The sequence below is a fragment of the Canis lupus genome, chromosome 12 (assembly GCF_003254725.2).
Source record: "Canis lupus dingo isolate Sandy chromosome 12, ASM325472v2, whole genome shotgun sequence".
NCBI lineage: Eukaryota > Metazoa > Chordata > Mammalia > Carnivora > Canidae > Canis > Canis lupus.
The window spans coordinates 40,763,218-40,782,913 of record NC_064254.1 but is presented as its reverse complement, the minus strand read 5'-3'; the positions used below and the strand labels follow the sequence as shown (position 1 = coordinate 40,782,913).

At 41.9% G+C, this 19,696-nt stretch overlaps 1 protein-coding gene across 1 annotated transcript in view; it reads right to left on the bottom strand.

The window, feature by feature from the left end:
- SH3BGRL2 (SH3 domain binding glutamate rich protein like 2) overlaps window positions 1-19,696 on the bottom strand; it is a 78,453-nt gene that overhangs the window by 47,712 nt on the left and 11,045 nt on the right. The window contains exon 2 of the mRNA XM_025444394.3: window positions 13,098-13,591. Coding sequence (XP_025300179.3) covers window positions 13,098-13,591 — 494 coding nt within the window. The remainder of the gene's footprint in view (window positions 1-13,097; window positions 13,592-19,696) is intronic.

Here is a 19,696-nt window from a genome sequence, read left to right as displayed (position 1 = left end):
CAGGGCTTCTCAACCAGGTGCGATTTTCCCCCCTAGGAGACATTTGGGAATATCTGGGGACATTTTTCATGGTCACAACTGCAGGCAGGGGGTAGTAATAGCTACCACCTAGTGAGTAAAGACCAGGCATGCCACTCAGGGTCTGCAATGCACAGGACAATCCCACAATAAAGAATTACCTACACCAAAATGACAACGGTAATGCTGGTGATACAACCTGGCTTAGGGTATGACCAGTTTCATTTTTAAGCTTTTCCAGGAAATTCTGTTCTAGAGTATAACGACTTCAAGCAGCAGTTCTATGATTAGAGGACTGAGAGGCCAGCACCAAGCACAGATAGGAAATAGACACTTGTTGGGCAGCCCGGGTGGCTCAGCAGTTTAGCGCTGCCTTCAGTCCGGGGTGTGATCCTGGAGACCTGGAATCGAGTCTCACGTTGGGCTCCCTGCATGGAGCCTGCTTCTCCCTCTGCCTGTGTCTGTGCCTCTCTCTCTCTCTCTCTGTCTCTCATGAATAAATAAAATCTTAAAAAAAAAAAAAAAGAAATAGACACTTGTTACCTCCCATAATAATTCCACAGAGTCCTTCAAATATCAAAGGGGTCAGGTAGTTAACACAAAGGCATGAAGCCACAAGCACCTAATAATAATTTAAGACTATTATTTCCATCTTTCAACAACAACAAAAAAACTTCTGCTGAATTCCATTCTTCATGAAACATATAGAACCCTCTCAATATAATCTTGTAATTTCCACTTTTCATAAACATGCATGCCAAGAAATACTTCATATTATAGGAAAAAGAACAGCATAAGCTCAATAACAAATGGCTCAGAGTTGGGAAGACAGCAGAAATGGTGGGGGGTACAGAGACCCCCAAAGGCACATGCCCCGATGCAGAGGTCACCATTAATCAACTTTGATGTATCCGTCATGATGGAGTAAGGCCCTGGAGTCAAGAGATCTTCAGATGTCTGAAGAAGAGTAGGAATTCTAGACATCTCCTCATATTTAAAATCTTTGCTCAAAAACAAACAAAAATCAAAAAAGAAGGGGTTCTAGCCTCTGCAACTAGACTGTGACCTCTAGCCTGTACTAACCCTAATAAACAATGTCAACCCTAATAAACAATATCAGTCTCAGGTCTTCCTACAGATGTGTTCCAATCTAACTCAGGACCTATTGCCTGACTGGAACAATAATTTGTTTTTCCCTAATTAAATATGAATAGCTCATTTAGAGTTGAAAATTCATAAAAGACCAGAGAATTATTATAGACTTAAATGTAAATGAAATCCACAGTATTTTAGTGGCGACCTTATCATTAAGCTCTGACAACTTTGAAAATGGTGATACTGAGATCCAGAGAAGTTAAAAGACTTGCTATGCCACCCTGCCACTTAGGGCACCAGAGCCATAATTTGAACCCTAGGTCCCTCTACTCCTAAAATTCACATTCTTTCCATTTATCATCTTGTTTGTAACACACAAATTTCTTCTATCAACCATGCTTATGAGGCTCTTTTAGTAAATTACATATAAAGCATTTGATCTTAGAGAGAGAGATGGCTAACAATAAGGAAAGCACAAAAATTACAATTATGCAAGTGGGCAGATAAGGTATATAAATGCAGGCTCCTTCTGCCTTCCTGCACATGCCAACTGTATCTTTCCCTCTGCTCTCCCACAGGCCTTCCTTCCCTCTCCTACAACCACCAACAGCCCTGCCTCTGGCCTCTCAGTTTCTACCCACTCTTGCATCAAACTTCCATAGTAGGCTGTTATATACCGATAAACTCTTTCCACCCAAAAGGACACATTATTTACAGGGTAGAAAACAAGGAATGATCAGCCTGTGGAGAAAAAGTCTCCCAAGAACAGAGGATCCAAGATGGAAAGAATGAGAACACATGCTTCTACTACCACCATTCCCAGGAGATCTCATGTTGCCCAAAACATCCCAAGAGATTAAAACATCTCTACCCTGGACCTCATCCCAGCCAATCTCTCCTTCTCCCATATTACCCTATTACTTTCTCAACCCATGCTGCTCCCTCCAGCTCAACACATCAAGTCAGTTCTACTCTGTCACACAAAGCAAGAGAATTGCATTTGAAGTAAATCATACATTTGGTTTCAGGACATCCAACAAAACATTCAACAGTGTCTTCAAAGACTGTCTATTCCAACTTCTCTTTAACCTCTGACTCCTTCCTCTGTGACATGGTCATTAGGAAAATGGATGACACAGATCTAGTGTCTATACCTTCTGGATTCTATGACAAGGCAAGTTATTTGAAATTTCTGAGCTTCAGTTTCCCATTCTACTAGAGAGTGAAGGAAGCCAGGGAACGAATACAAATGGCTACCAAGCCAAGTTACTTTGAGGAATACAAATAACAAACATAAAGCCTTGGGTACTTCCTGCACATGGTATGAATGATAGTTGTTCTTGTTACTATTATAATTATTATGAAATACTAGCTTTCCATTTCAACCATTTCCATCCATTCCATAAATGAAATATCTTTCCATTTCCATTCCAAGTATCAGTCTCTACAGAAGCAAAGTCATTGCTTTCATGCCAAGGATAATGTGGCTACAATTATCGGCCAAATAGCTGTGCGTGGGGACCCCTGGAGCTGCTCTTTAGCAGTCCTGCCCCTCCCCCTTTCTCTAACTTGAGTTCACACACTATTATCCTAGGCTGTTTTGGGTCTGCAAGACTCAGGATCTCACTGGCCTCCAAGCAGGGGCTTTTCTCACTAGTAATGTGGGATAAAAGCACTAGACACAAAATCTTAAGACAGGGAGGGGTTCAAATCTGTATTCATTGAATTGAATGATCCTAGGCATGTTACTTAGTCACCCTGTACCTCAATATTCTCATCTGAAAAATGAGTATAATAAATACAGTTTGTAGGGGAATTATGAGGATTAAATAACCTGTAGGAAAAATCCAAAAAAAAAAAAAAAAATCCTACCACATTCTGGGCACAGGTAAACATTAACTGTTCACCTGACCTTCCAGTGCTCTAAGGCTCAGCAAGGTAGTTAGTCATATTTGATAGTCCACCTATTCCAGTGTCTTTCTCCCTATTTCTACCAATTTCTCCCACAAAGCCCCCAACTTCTTTTACCACCATCTGCCTGCCCATCTACCTCATAGGCAAGCTCCCCACGAATGTTTTGCAAGCATCAAAATTCAGGTTTCACAGTCATGATAATCAGTTTCTTCACTCACCTTCATTAAACAGAGATATCCCTTCTCTACCACCTCCCCCTAGATTTGGGGTGAGACGTTTGCAGAAGATATTGTCTATCCATCAATTCAACTTGGTGTCTCACATTTCTTTTCCCTTTTACTCATACATTCAAAATACATTCAGTTATGCAAATCTCGAAGAGTCTAAGACAGGGCTGGCATAAGCCCTGGTCCTTTCTCCTCTGGTGCCAGATAAGACATCAACAACCAATCACAGTGGTTTTCCAGCTGATCTCAGACAAAGCTCCAAAACCTCTCTTCCACTCTACAGGCAGCCACCATCCAACAACCAAAGCTGTTATCTGGGATGAAATCTACTTGCTAGGTAAAGGAAGCCTTAAATCAAACCAGGAATTCTAAATTCATGTACTAGATACAGCAAAGAATAGTGATCAATTGCAAATAGTAAGCACTTTGTAGGTAATGAGTCAATATGGTTTAGTGACTCATGTTTGACATGCTGTGTACCTATAAAGTGTTAAAAAATTACAGAACTCTAATTAAGTGATTTATTTGGGGAATAACCTCAAATTGCAATGTTCTTATTAATTATTTAATTCAAACTTCAAATTTCAGTAAAAAAAAATTCCTTATAAGTTTACCAGAAACTAATACCAGCATGCAACCTTGGCTTAGTAAGTTCTACTGTACCATATATAATTTTTTTGATGATTAAAGATCTTACATGACCCAAGTTTTTAACTTTTTTAATTGTTTTATTACTGCTATTACTAGAATGCTACTGTTGATGAGAATATAACAGAAATCATAGATAATACACACTGAGTACTTACTATGTACCTGACACTCCAGATAAATACCTCCTGTGGAAGACTGCTCAAAGCAGTTATATACAGAAGGACCCATTCCTATCCCATTTTTACAAATAAAGAGTCTGAGATTACTTGCATAAGGCCATGCCCTTCATCAATGGCAGAGCTAGGATTTGGATAGCCCCTGCCTTAACCATGAGATTATATTGCCTCCCAGTGATAATCTGTGGATGGAGCAGAAGGAGGTGCTGGACTTGAGTATAAGCTAACTCCAGAATTAAATAAATCAATTTAACCCAAATACTTACTTGGGCTAGTAAGTAGTTTATCATAAAAGGTCAGTGCGGCTTGAAACTGTCAGTTGGGGACCCGTGCTTACAGAAGTGGCCAACTCCCATTCAAAGAGCTATCCTAATGAATATAATTACTAAAGCAGAAAACTAGTATGCTTCAAATCACATGGGAATGTCATGAATGAAGAAGACCATACTCCCACTCTTTGTGTTAATACCAAAAGGAAAACAAACTAACTCAAAAGCTATGTTGGTTGTATTGTTTTGGGTTTTCTGTTTTGCTTCGTTTTATTTTGAATAGAGGATTGGTATGCAGTAACAGCTGCTGACTTTAACTATACTCCCATTTACCAAATACCACCAACTGACCTGTCAAGCAAGTCAGTTAATTGGGTCTCTCTTCTTCTCAGCCCTCTACTCCCAAATCAATCCACTAGGCCCAAGCTGACAAAGAGCCAATTCCAGGTCTGAGCCATCATTGGTAGGAAATGGAAAACACATCCTGAAATACCTAAAACCCTTCGCCCTCAATCACAGCCAACATTCCATTTCCGGTTTCAGGAGCTCTGAGCAACATTGGCAGAGAGCCCACAGAGGTCCCACAACAAGGAGGACACACCCTGATGTACACCACGCCCTGCCCTTCCACCTTCAGGGGTCAGTTCCAGGAAACCCCCTTTAGTAATGAGCCAGCCCAAAAGAGTTAGGTCCCTCCAAGAATGAGAAAGCTGTCAATGGTTAACAAAGGACACCAGATCTAGGGGACCAGCTGCATTGTTCTAGGCTCCAGGGGTTGTACCAGCCTAAAAGTACCTGGATTTGTTGGTAGGGGTCCCCTATCTGCCAGCATCTCATTCAGCTTTCAGTGCTACATCAAAACTGTCCTGAGCCAGAAGGTGCTTTTCCTAGGTTGATTTATGTTTTAGAGTTTGGAAAAAAATAATCAAACATAAAAGAAATAACAACACTTCTAGTTACCATAGTACAGTTCCTGAGTAATTAGTCAGTGCTGGCAGATAAACTCAGATAAGCCTATTTTTAAAAGAGGACAGACAGAAGGGAGGCTGCACTGCCTCAGACTACATTGCTGGGTTGTGGCTGCTTGTCGCCCTCCAACCTCCAACCCCCACCTCTCCTGGCCTCTGCAACTGCTCCCCCCCACCACCACCACCATTTCGGAAAATACTGATCACTACTGGTCTCAACAATCATTCAACAGGAAGGCTCAAAGATATGTCTTCATTTTTTAAAATGATTTTATTTATTTATTCAAGAGAGAGACAGAGAGCATTTGCACATGCACTAGCAGGAGGGAAGGAAAGAGGGAGAGAGAGAATCTCAAAGAGTAAACATTTTCCCTGCTGAGCACAGAGCTCAGGGCAGGGCTTGATCTCAGGACCTGAGCTGAAATCAAGAGTCTGACCCTTAACCAACTGAACCACCCAAGCACCCCTCTATAACGTGTTTTTAAACTATGACTAGAAAAAGGACCTGAAAAAAAAAAACAATTGAGCATAATCAGAAGTGGGAAATTTCCCTCAAATCTCAAATATTAATAAGCATTTGCCATTTTACAGGGGAAAAAAGTTGTTTTCACTAACGTACTAATTTGGAAAACCAGGGTCCTTTTTCACATAATGAATAGACAGTATAACAAAACTTACCACAGAAAAATAATGTATATAGGAATGTAATTTAAATCAGAGTAACTTCTGGGACCCCTGGGTGGCACAGCGGTTTGGCACCTGCCTTTGGCCCAGGGCGCGATCTGAGAGACCCTGGATCGAATCCCACGTCGGGCTCCCGGTGCATGGAGCCTGCTTCTCCCTCTGCCTGTGTCTCTGCCTCTCTCTCTCTCTCTCTCTGTGACTATCATAAATAAATAAAAATAAAAAAATATATAAAAATAAATAAATAAATAAATAATAAATCAGAGTAACTTCTGTTTCTACCTAACTGCAGCTACAGCAGCACCCATTTATAGCAGTTCCTACTGAAAGTTTGCTGAAACTTGGAAGAGCCTCCTTTTGAGGTTAGAGTGGAGGGTGACTTTTAAAACACTTGACATTTAGCAATTAAAGCAATAATGTCTTGATCCCATTTTTTTAATCTGCATTTCAAAATGAAAAATAAAGAATTTTATTTTTTTTGTTTTTTTTCAAAATAAAGAATTTTAAACTTTCATATATAATATCCATATGTCACACTAATTTTTATTTTTAAAAATGAAACATTCTCTAAGAATCTAGACTTTTTCTATCCTATCATCCACTTCTAACTTTACTGGGAAAGGAAAATCATTTCAGGATTTTTTATAAATTAAACAAGAAGGGGCTCCTGGGTGGCTCAGTTGGTTACGTGTTTGCCTTTGGCTCAGGTCATGATCTCAGGGTCCTGGGATGGAGACCCAAGTGGGGCTCCCTGCTCAGTGGGGAATCTGCTCTCTCTCCCTCTAACCCTCCTCCTGCTCGTGCTCTCTCTCAAATAAATAAAACATTAAATAAATAATCATGAAAACATCTAAAGAAGAAATATTATTTAATTTGGTATCTCACACTGCTTTTTGCTGCTTTTTATCACTACATTTGTTTTCCTTTTCTGTTCTGACCAAAAAAAAAAAAAAAAAAAAAAGAAAAGAAAGAAAAGGAAAACACGGAAAAAACAAGATTCAAATAGTCTTAAATTCCCACACTATGGAAACCACATTATATTCCATATTATATTTGTCAAAATTTCATTTTCTCAAATAGAAATGTTTATTAAAAGTATCCCAATACAAATGGATAAAAAGCCCCTAATTTTCTAAGAGTCCATGCCCTTGATTATATTTATATTTTCAAGTTTAAAACTTTGGGAAATAGAAAAATGAACTAGAAAAACTGAGGTCAGGCCTTCAGTTGGGATATTGCTAAATCTCCCTTTCTATAACAGACCTTATATATTCACTACAATTCCATATAACTCCATATCCAGCTGCTAACTTTGAGATTAGAAGAAATGTGCCTACGGTCTTTCCAATTAAAGGGGAAAATTCCATTAATTAGTCTATTTGATCCCTTATATTCCATGTTGTTATGGGTTGAATTGTGCTCTCCCCAAAAATGCTGAAATCCTAACCCTCAGTCCCTATGAATGTGACTTTATTTGAAAAGAGGATCTTAGCGGATGATCAATTTAAGGTGAAGTCATTAGAGTAGGCTCTATCCAAAAGGACTGTGTCCTTATTAAAAGGAGAAATTTGGATACTGTGACAGACACACAAGGAGAACACCTTGCAAATATGAGGCAGATCTCAAAATGATTTATCTACATGTCAAGGAATGTCAGATTGTCAACAAACCATCAAAAGCTAGGAGAGAGGCATGAGCGCACAGTCTCCCTCACAGCCCTAAGAAAGAGGCAATCCTGCCAACACCTTGATCTAGCTTCCAGAACCCTGAGAAATGTCTGTTGTATAAGACCCTGATTTTGGTACTTTGTTAATGGCAGCCCTTAGGAAATCAATGCACTTGCCTTCCCTTACAATCACATCCTTGTCCTTGCCTGCACCCCCAACTTACTCTTGCTTCTCCTGGCCACTTCTTACTAATATGCTCCTACTTCCCTAATCTCACTCTACATCGTCACTTGCCAATGCTCTTTGGCACTGTTTCTCATGAAGGATACTTCCAGCATTTTGCAAGGGCAGTTCTTCTGGGGAACCATCCAGCACATGATAGGATGTCAAGCATCCCTGGAACTCTCATTCCCCCCAGGGTGCGGCAGTGCCCAAAGAAGAGAACTGTTCTGGAAACTTGAGAGCCACCTGCTAGCTAGAATATGACTCAGGATCTCACCATCTACTATGTCTGATCTCATCAGAGCAGTTAACTTCAGCTTCTTCATCTGCAAAATGGGAATAAATAATCACCTTGCCCTGCGACTCTGAAGGTTCAATGAGTTAAATGGACTAATGCAGGGTGCCTGCATGCCTTAGTGGGTTAAGTATGGGCTCAGGTAAGGATCTCAGTGTCCTGGGATGGAGCCCCACATCAAGATCTGCGCTCACTGGGGAGTCTGCTTGTCCTGCTCCCGCTCCCGCTCCCTCTCTCTCCCTCTCCCTCTGCCCCTCCCCCTGCTCGTGCTTGCTGGCTCATGCCCATATGTGCGCAGTCTTTCTCTCAAATAAATAAATAAAATCTTTAGAAATAAAGAAAGAGGTTGATGAACCAGGCTCACTCTCACTAGTTTCTGGCATTAGAATCACTTAGGAATTACTGCCCAGTCTTAGTCTATTCTACATGGTCATATCCTGACTTGAACTGCCTTGTAACTCTTTTCCGGGGCCTTCTCACACAGTGAAGCTTCACTGAATACATTCTGTGGTGATGCAACAGCATCCTGGTTATTGCATGTTTAAAATAGTTACATGTCATGCAAACCAGTAGAGTATGCCTTCTACAGTTACAAAGATCTAGACAACTCTGAGCACAACTTCCATGAGTTCCCCGGCTACTCTCATCTCCACTTGAAAGTATAGCAGCAGCCCTGGACAAAGCTCTGTTTTCTAACTTTGCATCCAATTTCTTTGTATCTTTTCTTCCCCATGATGGTCTCTCTCCAATATCCAAGGGTATACCGCTCCTTTCACCCTCCTCCACAGAAACCCATTGGCCCTGCATTCTCCCTGTTTAAATGGTCTGTATCCCAAGCCTTTGAGCTACAGAGAGCACTGATTTGTGTTATACGGGCCAGAGTTTAAGTCCGTTCTCCTGACCCTCACAGACACCTAGCACCTAACAGCACATAACGCAGACCCTGGTACTTTGCAGGTTTTCAATGACTGATGACTGCAAGAGTCAATCAACGCATGAATGAATGCACTGCAGAATGAACAGAGGAATGAATACATTTAGGAGTCAGGAGACCTGGTGTCCATTTAACCCTTTCTTAGCTCTACAGTGAGTGACATAAATGACCTCAGAGTAAGCCACTTAACTTTCTATGCCCAAATTTCCTTCTCTGTGATTTTAGGTGGTTGGACTTCACAAGAAAACCTCTTTAGGTTTTCTTCCAGCTCAACCGAGCCCAGAAACTTTTAAAAAGATTGAAAGATTTTCTTTTCTTTTTCTTTTTTTTTTTTTTGACATTTTAGTCAAGGCAAGCACAGGGGTAAAGATTTTTCTAAAATCACATACCAGGGGTCCCTCCCTGCCAGTATCCCTTGTTAACTGGGGACAAAGGGTTCCAGACAGCAGGCAAGCTGCAGAAACTGAAGCCATCACTGAGATGCTGCGTACTACACAGTTTGTTATGGGCTTCTTGCAAGAACTTTATGTCTACCCTGTTCTCAAATGAGGTCCACAGGGACATCCGCCACCTGCCCTCTTCTACACAAAGCTCCTCCCTTTCCAGCCTGAACAAGGTGGACTCTGCACTCTCCCAGGCTCCAAATCTAACCCAACTCCTCTCCCTGCCATCTGCCTAAGGCTCCCACATGCATATTTTATGATTTCTGGCACATTTCCCTCCTTATCTGACATTCTGCAATGTATCCCTCTGCCCCTATATTATTTCTCTCTGATAATGTGTTCTGAAAGAGCCAAGTGTCTATCCTTGGGCTGTACTTTATTACTGGTGGTTTTAGCTTTCCTATCTTATCTCCCCACTCAGTCTCCACCTAAATTCCTTGAGGGCAGAGACCACATCCTCTATTCTCCTCCAGTTCCCCACAAGAACAAGAACAGAGCTGGGCAAGCAGCAGACCCTTAGAAGATACGTGTTGAATAAATAAAATAATGAATGAATGAAACAATTGACTGATTTTCATGTTTTTAAATTAAAAAGTCACATTAATCTATTTCCTGAATAAAGTTCCCAGGACAATCCCTTTCAGGTATACAACCAGATAAATTAAATTTTAAAATGGCACTTTGGGAATAAGCTATTTTCTGAGGACTGAAATAAATGTTATTTACTACAATAAGAATGACAGCAACACTATCAGTTGCATAAGAAATCTGCTTTTTAGGTGTCCATAGCATAATAATGTGGCATCTCTTATTTCCTTATAAAAGCAGATTTTACCTGGAGCTAAGGAGGACAAAAGGACAACCATGCCTTGGTGTTAATTATTCCATATATTACTGTTAGTGCTATGTGTTGAAGCTGGAGAATTCAGGCAAGTCAGACAAGATATGAGGATTTTCTCTAAACAGATTGTTTAAATCTATCGCTGATTGGGGCAGAGCATCTTTTTGAAAATACGGGAGATTCACTTAGCAAAGTCCATTTTTAGTTACATTCATTCCTTCCTTGTGGTTTAAGAAACTTCGGCTAGAACCAAACTGCCTTGGAATCAAATTATTTGTTCTCTCATGCACTTGCTAATCACAGGTGGTCACCAAATAAAACAGCGCCAATGACCAACACAACACTGCCGGGGGCAGGGGCTTTGCCTTCAAAGCTTAATATAGCTTACTGCTATAAGCCCTATTAACCTCCCCAGGCCCAGGCTGACAGTTAACCTAAACAACTTCACGATCTCTTAGAAATCATTATTCTTGCATATAAGCATATATTTACTTATCACCAAAAGTATCAATATTACATAATTATAGAAAAACTGTGTATTAATATAACAGATAATATAACTGGAGGGACTTACTGAGGATTATCTGAGACCTAAAAAAGTTAGGCCCATTACAATAGATAATTACTGTTTATGGGCTGTACATATGTGATAACAGATTATGTTTTCCAGTTCAAATCAAACCATGTGAAAACACGTATTACCAGGCAGGGCAGTCAAGGGACCTGAGACACCACAGTAAAACACCAAAGGAAAATAATACAGTCACTTTGAGGTTAATATGTATAAATTTAAAGTCTAAAAAAAATGCTGCTAGAAGGATTTATCCACTTTTACCCAACTGATGAAATCAGAGCAGTTTAAAGCTAGAATGTAATTCTGAGTTTACATTACAATCCATTCTACCTCAGGCAGAGATAGAGCAGCTTATCCAAGCTTACACCACCAGCCAGAGCCTGTATTAAAACTTAGGTGTCTCAAGTCCAGCTTCATGTGCAAAACACATAACAGTAAACTTAAAAATTAAAAAAGGACATAGGTAGACAATAAATACTTATTAATGGATTTGAGGAAATAGAGATGCACAATTCAGAACTATCTTCCCCCTTTGTAAATTACCTGCTGACAGGATAAGCCAAGTAATTCCCTGAAGTTCTGACTTTGACTTGTCCAACATAACCTAGGCTTCTTAATGCTGCAGATCAGCCCTTTCATAATCAATAAAATGCTATTGCAACAATTATTGAAGGATACAACTTGGTGGTGAAACCAAAAGCTTTGTAGCATTCTTATGAAGAAGCTCACTTGAAAAAAACCTATCCACAAAATATGGGTTTCCTGACACAAGTGCAGTTCAGTAGAGAAATCTGTAAAAGACAGGTATGACTAAGCAACCACAAATAACTAGAAATACAAAAACTGTCAGGAGTCTGGGGACCACCACATGCCTGCACATAAAGATAAGTTGGAGTTTCCCCTCTATTGTTCCTAATGAAAAAGAGGTCTTTTTTGTACTAGTATTGATTTCTTTTTAAGCAAAAAGTCTCCATGGTGTATAAGGCTTTATAAACAATATTTTATTCCATACTCTGTCGCACCTGCTTCAAAAACAAATTTTGAAACACTCTGGTTGTTGCTGGGCAGGCAACTGACCAGATCAAATTTTAAGCAATCAATATTGCATTTTTGATTAGTTTGATTGTGTATCTCCCCAAGGAACCTCTTAAATCTATAGCTTAACTCTTACTAAGGAAACTAAGTCTTAATAATCATGGAAAACATACTGCTACATGTCCTACGCAGTATCAAGTATACTACCGAATTGTTCCTTACAGTCTGACACCTTGCTATTCAACTTCTCTTCTTCCTAAAAGAAAGGAAAAAAAAAAAAACACAAAACAAGAATCTAGACCCAACAAAACAGCTTAAAATAATTAGAGGCCACAATTTATACATCAAGATGTAACTGACCATGGCACTACAAGGGGAAAGAAACCAAACACCCATATTTACATCACCATGTAAAAATATTCATAGCATCCCAGGCAGAAGAAAAAAAAAAGAAAGAAAAAAGACAAAACAAACAAGGAAATCCTGGCACGACAGGACAAGCCTAGTTTACAGTTCTCTTTGCGCAGGTATAAGACTGAAGAAATGTACTGGGCGGCGAGGGAAGGGAGAGTAGAGAGCAATTCCCTCCTTGAACTTGTTTCATTCAGGAGCTAGGTAAGTAAGCAGCCTAGAAAAAAGCTGGTCATACAAAACAGAACGAGGCTGAATGTCCCAAATCGGGAGGAACTAACACCAAGGGAAGCGGGACCCCTTCCCCAGATTCCCGACCACCCCGCTGGAGCTGGGGGCTTCCCGCAGACTCCATTTTCCCGCAGCGCTGTCGCGCTCCCAGACCGCGGAGGGCCGGCCTGCGGGGAGCTGGGGCCGAGCTGGGGCCGAGCTGGGGCCCCCCACGGGCCCCCCACCCACCTCTGCTCCCCGCCCTTCTCGCTGTCGTGCGAGTGCGACGGGTCACCTGCCCGCGCGGGCTCCCGCGTCCGCACGCGCTGCGCACCGACACGCGCAGGGGTGAGCCGGGCGCGCCCCCCGCAGGAGCCGCGCGGGGCGCCCCCGGCCCCGAGACCCCGAGACCCCGAGACCCCGAGACCCCGCCCGGCCCGTTGCGGGCTCCCGCAGTGCTCACCGCCACGAAACCCGAGGAGGAGGCGATGAACACGCGGATCACCATCCTCTCGCACGCCGGGACGGACCGTCTGCCCCAGCGGGCTCGGGGCTGGCGGGGACGCGGAGGCAAAACTCGGCTTCGAGCCGCCGCCGCCGCCGCCGCCGCCGCCGGGCAGAGCACTCGGGAAGGGGGAGACCGCCCGGACCTGACTCCCTCCCGCCGGTCCGCAGATAAAAGCGCGGAGCCTGCCGGCCGCTGGCCGCGGGAGGAGGGGGGAGGGGAGGAGGAGGGAGCGGGCCGCGGGGCGTGACGGGAGTTGTAGTTTCGGTCTCTCCTGGGAGCGCCCAGGGGACTGAGCTCTTTCCAGCCCCTCCTTGCTGCGTGACAATCGCGCACACACGCAGGTGGCTGGAGGGAGAGGCTGGGAGACGCTGTGGCACGGGGTCGCGAGGACAAGGGGCGTGCGGGGGGCGGGGGGGGAGGAAACGAGGCGAGAAGGCTTGGTTCAGAGTCTCAGCTTGGGTCCTCTGATTTGGAGCATCCCCACGCGGAACGCCGACGGCCGGGACCGAGCGGCGCCCACCTGCGGTCTTCAGGCCGCGAGCGCGCGGGGCAAGCCCTGACGACCTGCGGCCGCGGGCGGGGCGGGGCGGGGCGGAGCGGGGTGGGGCGCGCCGGGCTCCCCCTGCGGGGAGGCGGGGGCGGGGGGGCGTGGTAAGGGCAGCGGGGCTGGGCGCTCTTCCGTGTGCCCAGCGGCTCCCGGGGTTGCAGAAAGGTGATTCTTTTAGTTAAATGAGACGTTTTCTTCCTCTGTAGATGCTAAAGATTAGAAGCCAGATGAGAGCACAACCGATATTTTATTTTTCTTTGCAAAACTGTAATTGTAGTAGAAAAAATAAAATACCAAGCGAAATTAGAATCCTTCTATCAACCTTGGGCATCAGGACCCCACCCGCCCCACCCCCTCCTCTACACAATGGCTTCGCCTCTGTGCACCTCATATTTACAAATGAGCCAAATCTGTGCCTTTTTCAGACCTGATGCACATTCCAAGCACAGCCTCCCAGGAGGATGTTGTTAAAATAAAAAGCTTTTATGTAGTTGCTAATAGTTTAGGAATAGTTATTTAGCAAGTGTTTTCTGTTTCACAAAAGCTTAAGCCTCTCACCGTTTGGTGGAATGAACCAGTTTTCCCAACTGTATTTACTTTCTGCCTTTCAGCGGGGGAATTTAGCTGAGTTCTGGGAACAATGTTAATTAATAGTTCTAGAAAGAGAGAAATGAGATGATGAAGTCTCTAGCTCTTTGGTACATTTCTTGCACAGATACTAATCATTTTGGAGCTTTGCTTTTTAGAGCATTTTTTAATATTTCAAGTTTCTAACCTTTCCTATTATCTTAAGTCATTTCTGTAGTATTTCTGTTGAATTTAGTACATTAACAGAAGATTCAATCCTAATGGGACGTGATTTCTTATAAACAATAACTAAATATAACTTTTGCTGTAATTAATATCTCTCTGCATATACACTTTAATTTGGCTACCCCATGTGGAAATGAATATTTTATGGAATTTAAAATAATTTCTTAGTGTTTCCTATGTAACTGCCACTGTTAAAAGTCAACATTTTCTTCAGTTTGGAATTATTCAGCTGTGAAGATATGGTTAAACTAACTCAACAAATAGAAACTCAGAGCCTATTCTCTGAAAGGTACCAAAGTGGATGAAAAGTTGAATAAGTCATTTCCTCAGTCAGCAGAGAACCTATTGTCTGCAAAACAAAAAGACAGGTACAGAAATAGCAACAGAACAAGACACACTGTACCAATAGACTGCTGTGTGGATATAGAGGAGAGCGTGGCTTTTTAGAAGAGATTTTTAAGATGAATAGAATATCTGCTGGCAGATAGGGGGAATGCAGGGTGAGAATATGCAGTTTATGAGATCAACAAGGAGTTGGTTGTGCTTCAGAAAAGGATATCTGAGGGTTAATAGGAACAATGTGGAAAATGCAGGTTTGAGTGAATGCAGCAGGAGACTCCCACTGGGTTGTCTGCCCAGCTCCTTGCTCTTTTGTGAAATCTGTTTCTCAGATCTGATCTAAGAGGTTGTACGGGTGCGCCCCAAAGACCTGTTCACATAGCAAGACCCAAGCCAATTGGTCTAGAGGTGAACACCTGACCCAAGGTAGACCAGGCAATATCCCTACCCTAAGATTTGGAATTAGCACTGGTAAAGAAAGAGAGAGCTTAAACTTTAACTTGTGATCTGGAAGCTGAGAGCTTTCAGAAGCCGTTGCAACATGAGAGCGCGAGAAGCCGAAGAAGCCAGTCAATAGGAAGAAAGCAACAAAGCAGATGCCTGGAGAGTGATGGAGATGAGTTTCAGAGAATCCTGATAATGTTTTTGTCCAGAGATCCTAAAATTATGACCTGAGTGGCAAATTGTATGTTTTATGAATAAAGTTTTATTGGAACACATTTCTTTTCATATTGTCTATGGCAAAGTGACAGAAACCATATGGCCTGTGAAACCTAATACATTTACTATTTGGCCCATTACAGATAAAGTTTGCCAATCCATGTTTATGGCTCAACCTGTTCCTACATCCCTGCTTTTAAGACCTACATAATATCCCTGTATCCATATCATAAATTCCTCATCTTATGCCACCTCAAATAGGTTTCTGTTTTTTGCAACCAAAACGCCCTCACTGAGAAGTTTAAAGTGAATTTGAAAGCATTCCAAGGAAGCAAAGGATATGATCAGAGCTATACTTTAAGATCATTCTGGTTATAGTTCTTTTTATTCCATGCTGGTGAAAAAGTTTAGAACTTGTATCCAGGACAAAGTGTTAACAGTACAGGAACCCACAACAGCTAGTGTGGCGTTGAGACCCAGAGTTAGTAAACAACATGGAAGAGTGAGTGAGAGTAGAAAACAATCTGGGATATAAACTAGAGGTCCAAGATCAACACCAGGGTATCAATACCACAGGGAGGATTAGGTGCCCATCTGATAGGTAAAGTCTGCAGAAAAAGCAGACAAACCAAAACTTAAAGACAGAACTCAGAAAATTGAGTAGGTCATTAAGGCTTTAAGTAACGCTTCTGCATTACCTAAGACTTGAGCTCCTTTATAAGTCAGGATAGCCCTGGCTAGTGTGAGTTTTTTCTTCCTTTAATTGAGATATAAGTGATATATAATGTTGTGTAAACTACTTATTTCACCCATCCTCCCCGCCCACCTCCCTTCTGGTAACCATTAGTTTATTCTCAGTAATTAAGGGTGTATTTCTTGGCTTGTCTCTGTCTCTCTTTTTTTCCCTCTTACTCATTTGTTTCTTAAATTCCACATATGAATGGAATCATATGGTATTTGTCTTTCTCTGACTTGTTTCACTTAACATTACACTTTCTAGCTCCATCTATGTTGTTACAAATGGCAACATTTCATTATTTTTATGGCTGAATAATATTCCATTATATATATATATATATATATATATATATATATATATATATCCCACGTCTTTTTTATCCATTCATCTATCAGTGGAGACCTGACTGCTTCCATAATTTGGCTATTGTAAATAATACTGCTGTAACAATAGGGGTACGCATGCCTTTGAATTAGTGCTTTTGCTTTTTGGGGGTAAATATCTAGTAGCTCAATTACTGGATCATGGGAGTTCTATTGCTGACATTTTGAGGAGCCTCCAGACTGTTTTCCACAGTGGCTGCACCAATTTTCATTCCCACCAACAGTAAAAGGCAATTATTTTTTCTCCACATCCTTGCCAGCACTTGCTGTTTCTTGTGGTTTTTGTATTTTAGCCATTCTGGCAGGGGTGAAGTAAGCTACAATGATTTTAAAGTATAATGGGAAAAAATAAAGATATTTGCAATGGTTGGAAAATATTAAAATACCAATGATTCCAATGATTTCTATTGGAAACAAAATCACAGATGTTTGCTGCTATTACAGTAACTTGTCTACATTCATAATTGAAGGAATTAGTATGTTTTTAAAAAGATTTTTATTTATAGAGCAAGAGAGAGAGCACTCGGGTGCAGGTGCATGGGGGTGGGGCTGGGGCCAGAGGGGGAAGGAGAAAGAATCTCAAGCAGACCACCACCACCCAACCACCAGTGAATACAGAGCCCAACACTAGGCTGGATCTCACGACCCTGAGATCATGACATAGGCCAAAATCAAGAGTCAGATGCTTACCTGAGCCAGACAGCTGCTCTGGAATTAATAAATTTCTGTTAGAGTTCAATGAAAATATAAATATGTTCATTTTTTTTTTCTCATTCAAGTTCATGAACTCCCTAAATTCTATCCACAAATCTCTTGGGGTAGGCTGGGAGGGCATGTGTGCCCAAAAACCCCAATTTAAGAAACCATAGTATCTGACTGTATCCAAATATGTAAAAGTATATGAATTTGCCTAAACAGAAAGTATAGAAAGAAACAAACAAACAAAAAAAGCCATGAAGAGTTCCTTGGAGAAAGCTTCCATTTAAAAATTGGAAAGAGAACAAAGAACTAAAAGGAATGGAGGAGCCATCAGAAAAAATACAAAACCCAAAGGGTACAGTATCACAAAATGCATGAGAGGAGTTCTAAGCTTCAGGAAGCAGAGAATATCAAGAACATTACTCAGCCTAGAAGTCAAGAAAGATAATAGAAATGGAGGCCTGGAGTTCGTTAGTCAGCAGCCTGTGTTCACATTCCAGCTTTACCACTTAATTTCTTGGACAAATTTTGTCACCTCCCTAAGCCTCAGTTTTCATGTCTATAAAGTGAGTCTAAATAATAATTATCATTCACGACTGTTATTAGTGTGAATTATGCTTTGGATGTTCTCCAAATTATGCCGTAGAGTATCTGTTTGGAGGCTATTCCCACTCCAACTGGGTGCAGATGTTTGGACCCTATCTGTGTACTTAGTGTGACCTACTGCAGCCTGAGAGCAACTTATGACCTTCATGACCAGGCTTGAAAATACATGTCAGTCCTCTTTCAGGAATTCACAGTTGGAAAATCTAAAGACTAAGGTAATCGCTAGTAGGAGCATAAAGGAAGATGCTACAAGGGTTGAGAAGCTTTGGGCCAAGTTAAGGAATGAGGAACTGAAATGAATTAAGAGGGAGTCGGTGTGTGATGGGAGAACGAAGCCCCCGTGGAGTGAAAAGTAGAAGTGCCAGTGAAGAGGCTGACAGTTGTCTTAGTTCCAGTCTTAGTTTCCATGAATCCAGGTGTGCCACGGTTCCTGTTTTGGGTTGCTGTTTAATAACATCCACCTTTTTTCCTGGGCTAATTTAAGAGGGGTCTTTTCCTGACAACTCCCAAATCCTACCAGAATACCCATGTAAACTGTGGGTAGTAAATCATGTGCCTGTCGGGGCCAAGCAAGTGACGTAAATGAGAGAGGTGAGGAAGGTCCAGGTACAGGGGCTTCACCGTGTGGTCTGTCACTAACAGGACAGTACATCTAAAAAAATTGAGATTTTTGCTGAAATATTCTGAAATTTCAGTGTCAACTTAATTTTTTAAAAACTGACTCAACTAAGCCAAAACCTCTGCAATCCTGTACAATCCTGTGGTTCTCCAAGTTCCTCCTCCAGTGTAAATAAAACTCTGATCCCAGTGTTAGGAGCCCAATAAATCTACAAGAAGCACTAGGTGTTATTACAATGATGATGGTTTGTTATCATTGCTGACCTTTGTGAGAGCACTTCCAGCAGAGGCTGGAAGCATTAGCCTGCTGGCAGTGGCTTCAGGGCTGACGAGGCACAAGAAACAACTGCATCGTCTTTTCTAATTAGGATTTGATTTGAAGAGTGATGAGAGGGGACAAGGGAGGACAGAAATATGAAGCGGAATCAGGGAGCATAAACATTCTTCAGTAAGTTTTATCTACACATTAAAGAGCTCTTTTAAGCGGTCTGGAATCTCAACTCTCCAGATTTTATTTTTAGAATGGAATTGAATCTGATTGATAATTCTGTTCGGTCAGGGCTGCCCTCTTTAAACAGGACTCAAGCCAATAGTATCTAGCTCCCCAAGGATTTAACTTAAGGCACTTCTGTCACTACATCTATGCCCATCACAAATCCCTGCCCTGCTCCAGACAGTTGCTCCTCTGAAAGCTGATTTGGTACATTTGGCTGTTAGTAGGTGACAGATGTGTGGGAGAAGAGGTTATAAGGTTATAAGAGGGCAGGGGTAGGTCAGAGTGGTTATGGAACTGGTCTCTGAGCCAGACTTGAATTAATGTCACAGCTGTATGAACCTTCCTTACATGGGAACCTAACATGGGATACCTCACCTTCCTCATTGTTGTTGGGGGCTTAATGAAGAAGATGCATGTAAGATGCTTTTATACACAGTGCTTTGGATGTAGTTAGGACTCAATACGTATTAGCAATTACTAATCATGTAAAGTAAATTCAGAGAATGGCCTTCATTTGCATAAAGAATATAAATTTCGGGGCATCTGGGTGGCACAATTGGTTAAGCATCTGCTTTTGGCTCAGGTCATGATCTCAGGGTCCTGGGATCCAACTCTGTATCAAGCTCCCTACTTAGTGGAGAGCCTGCTTCTCCC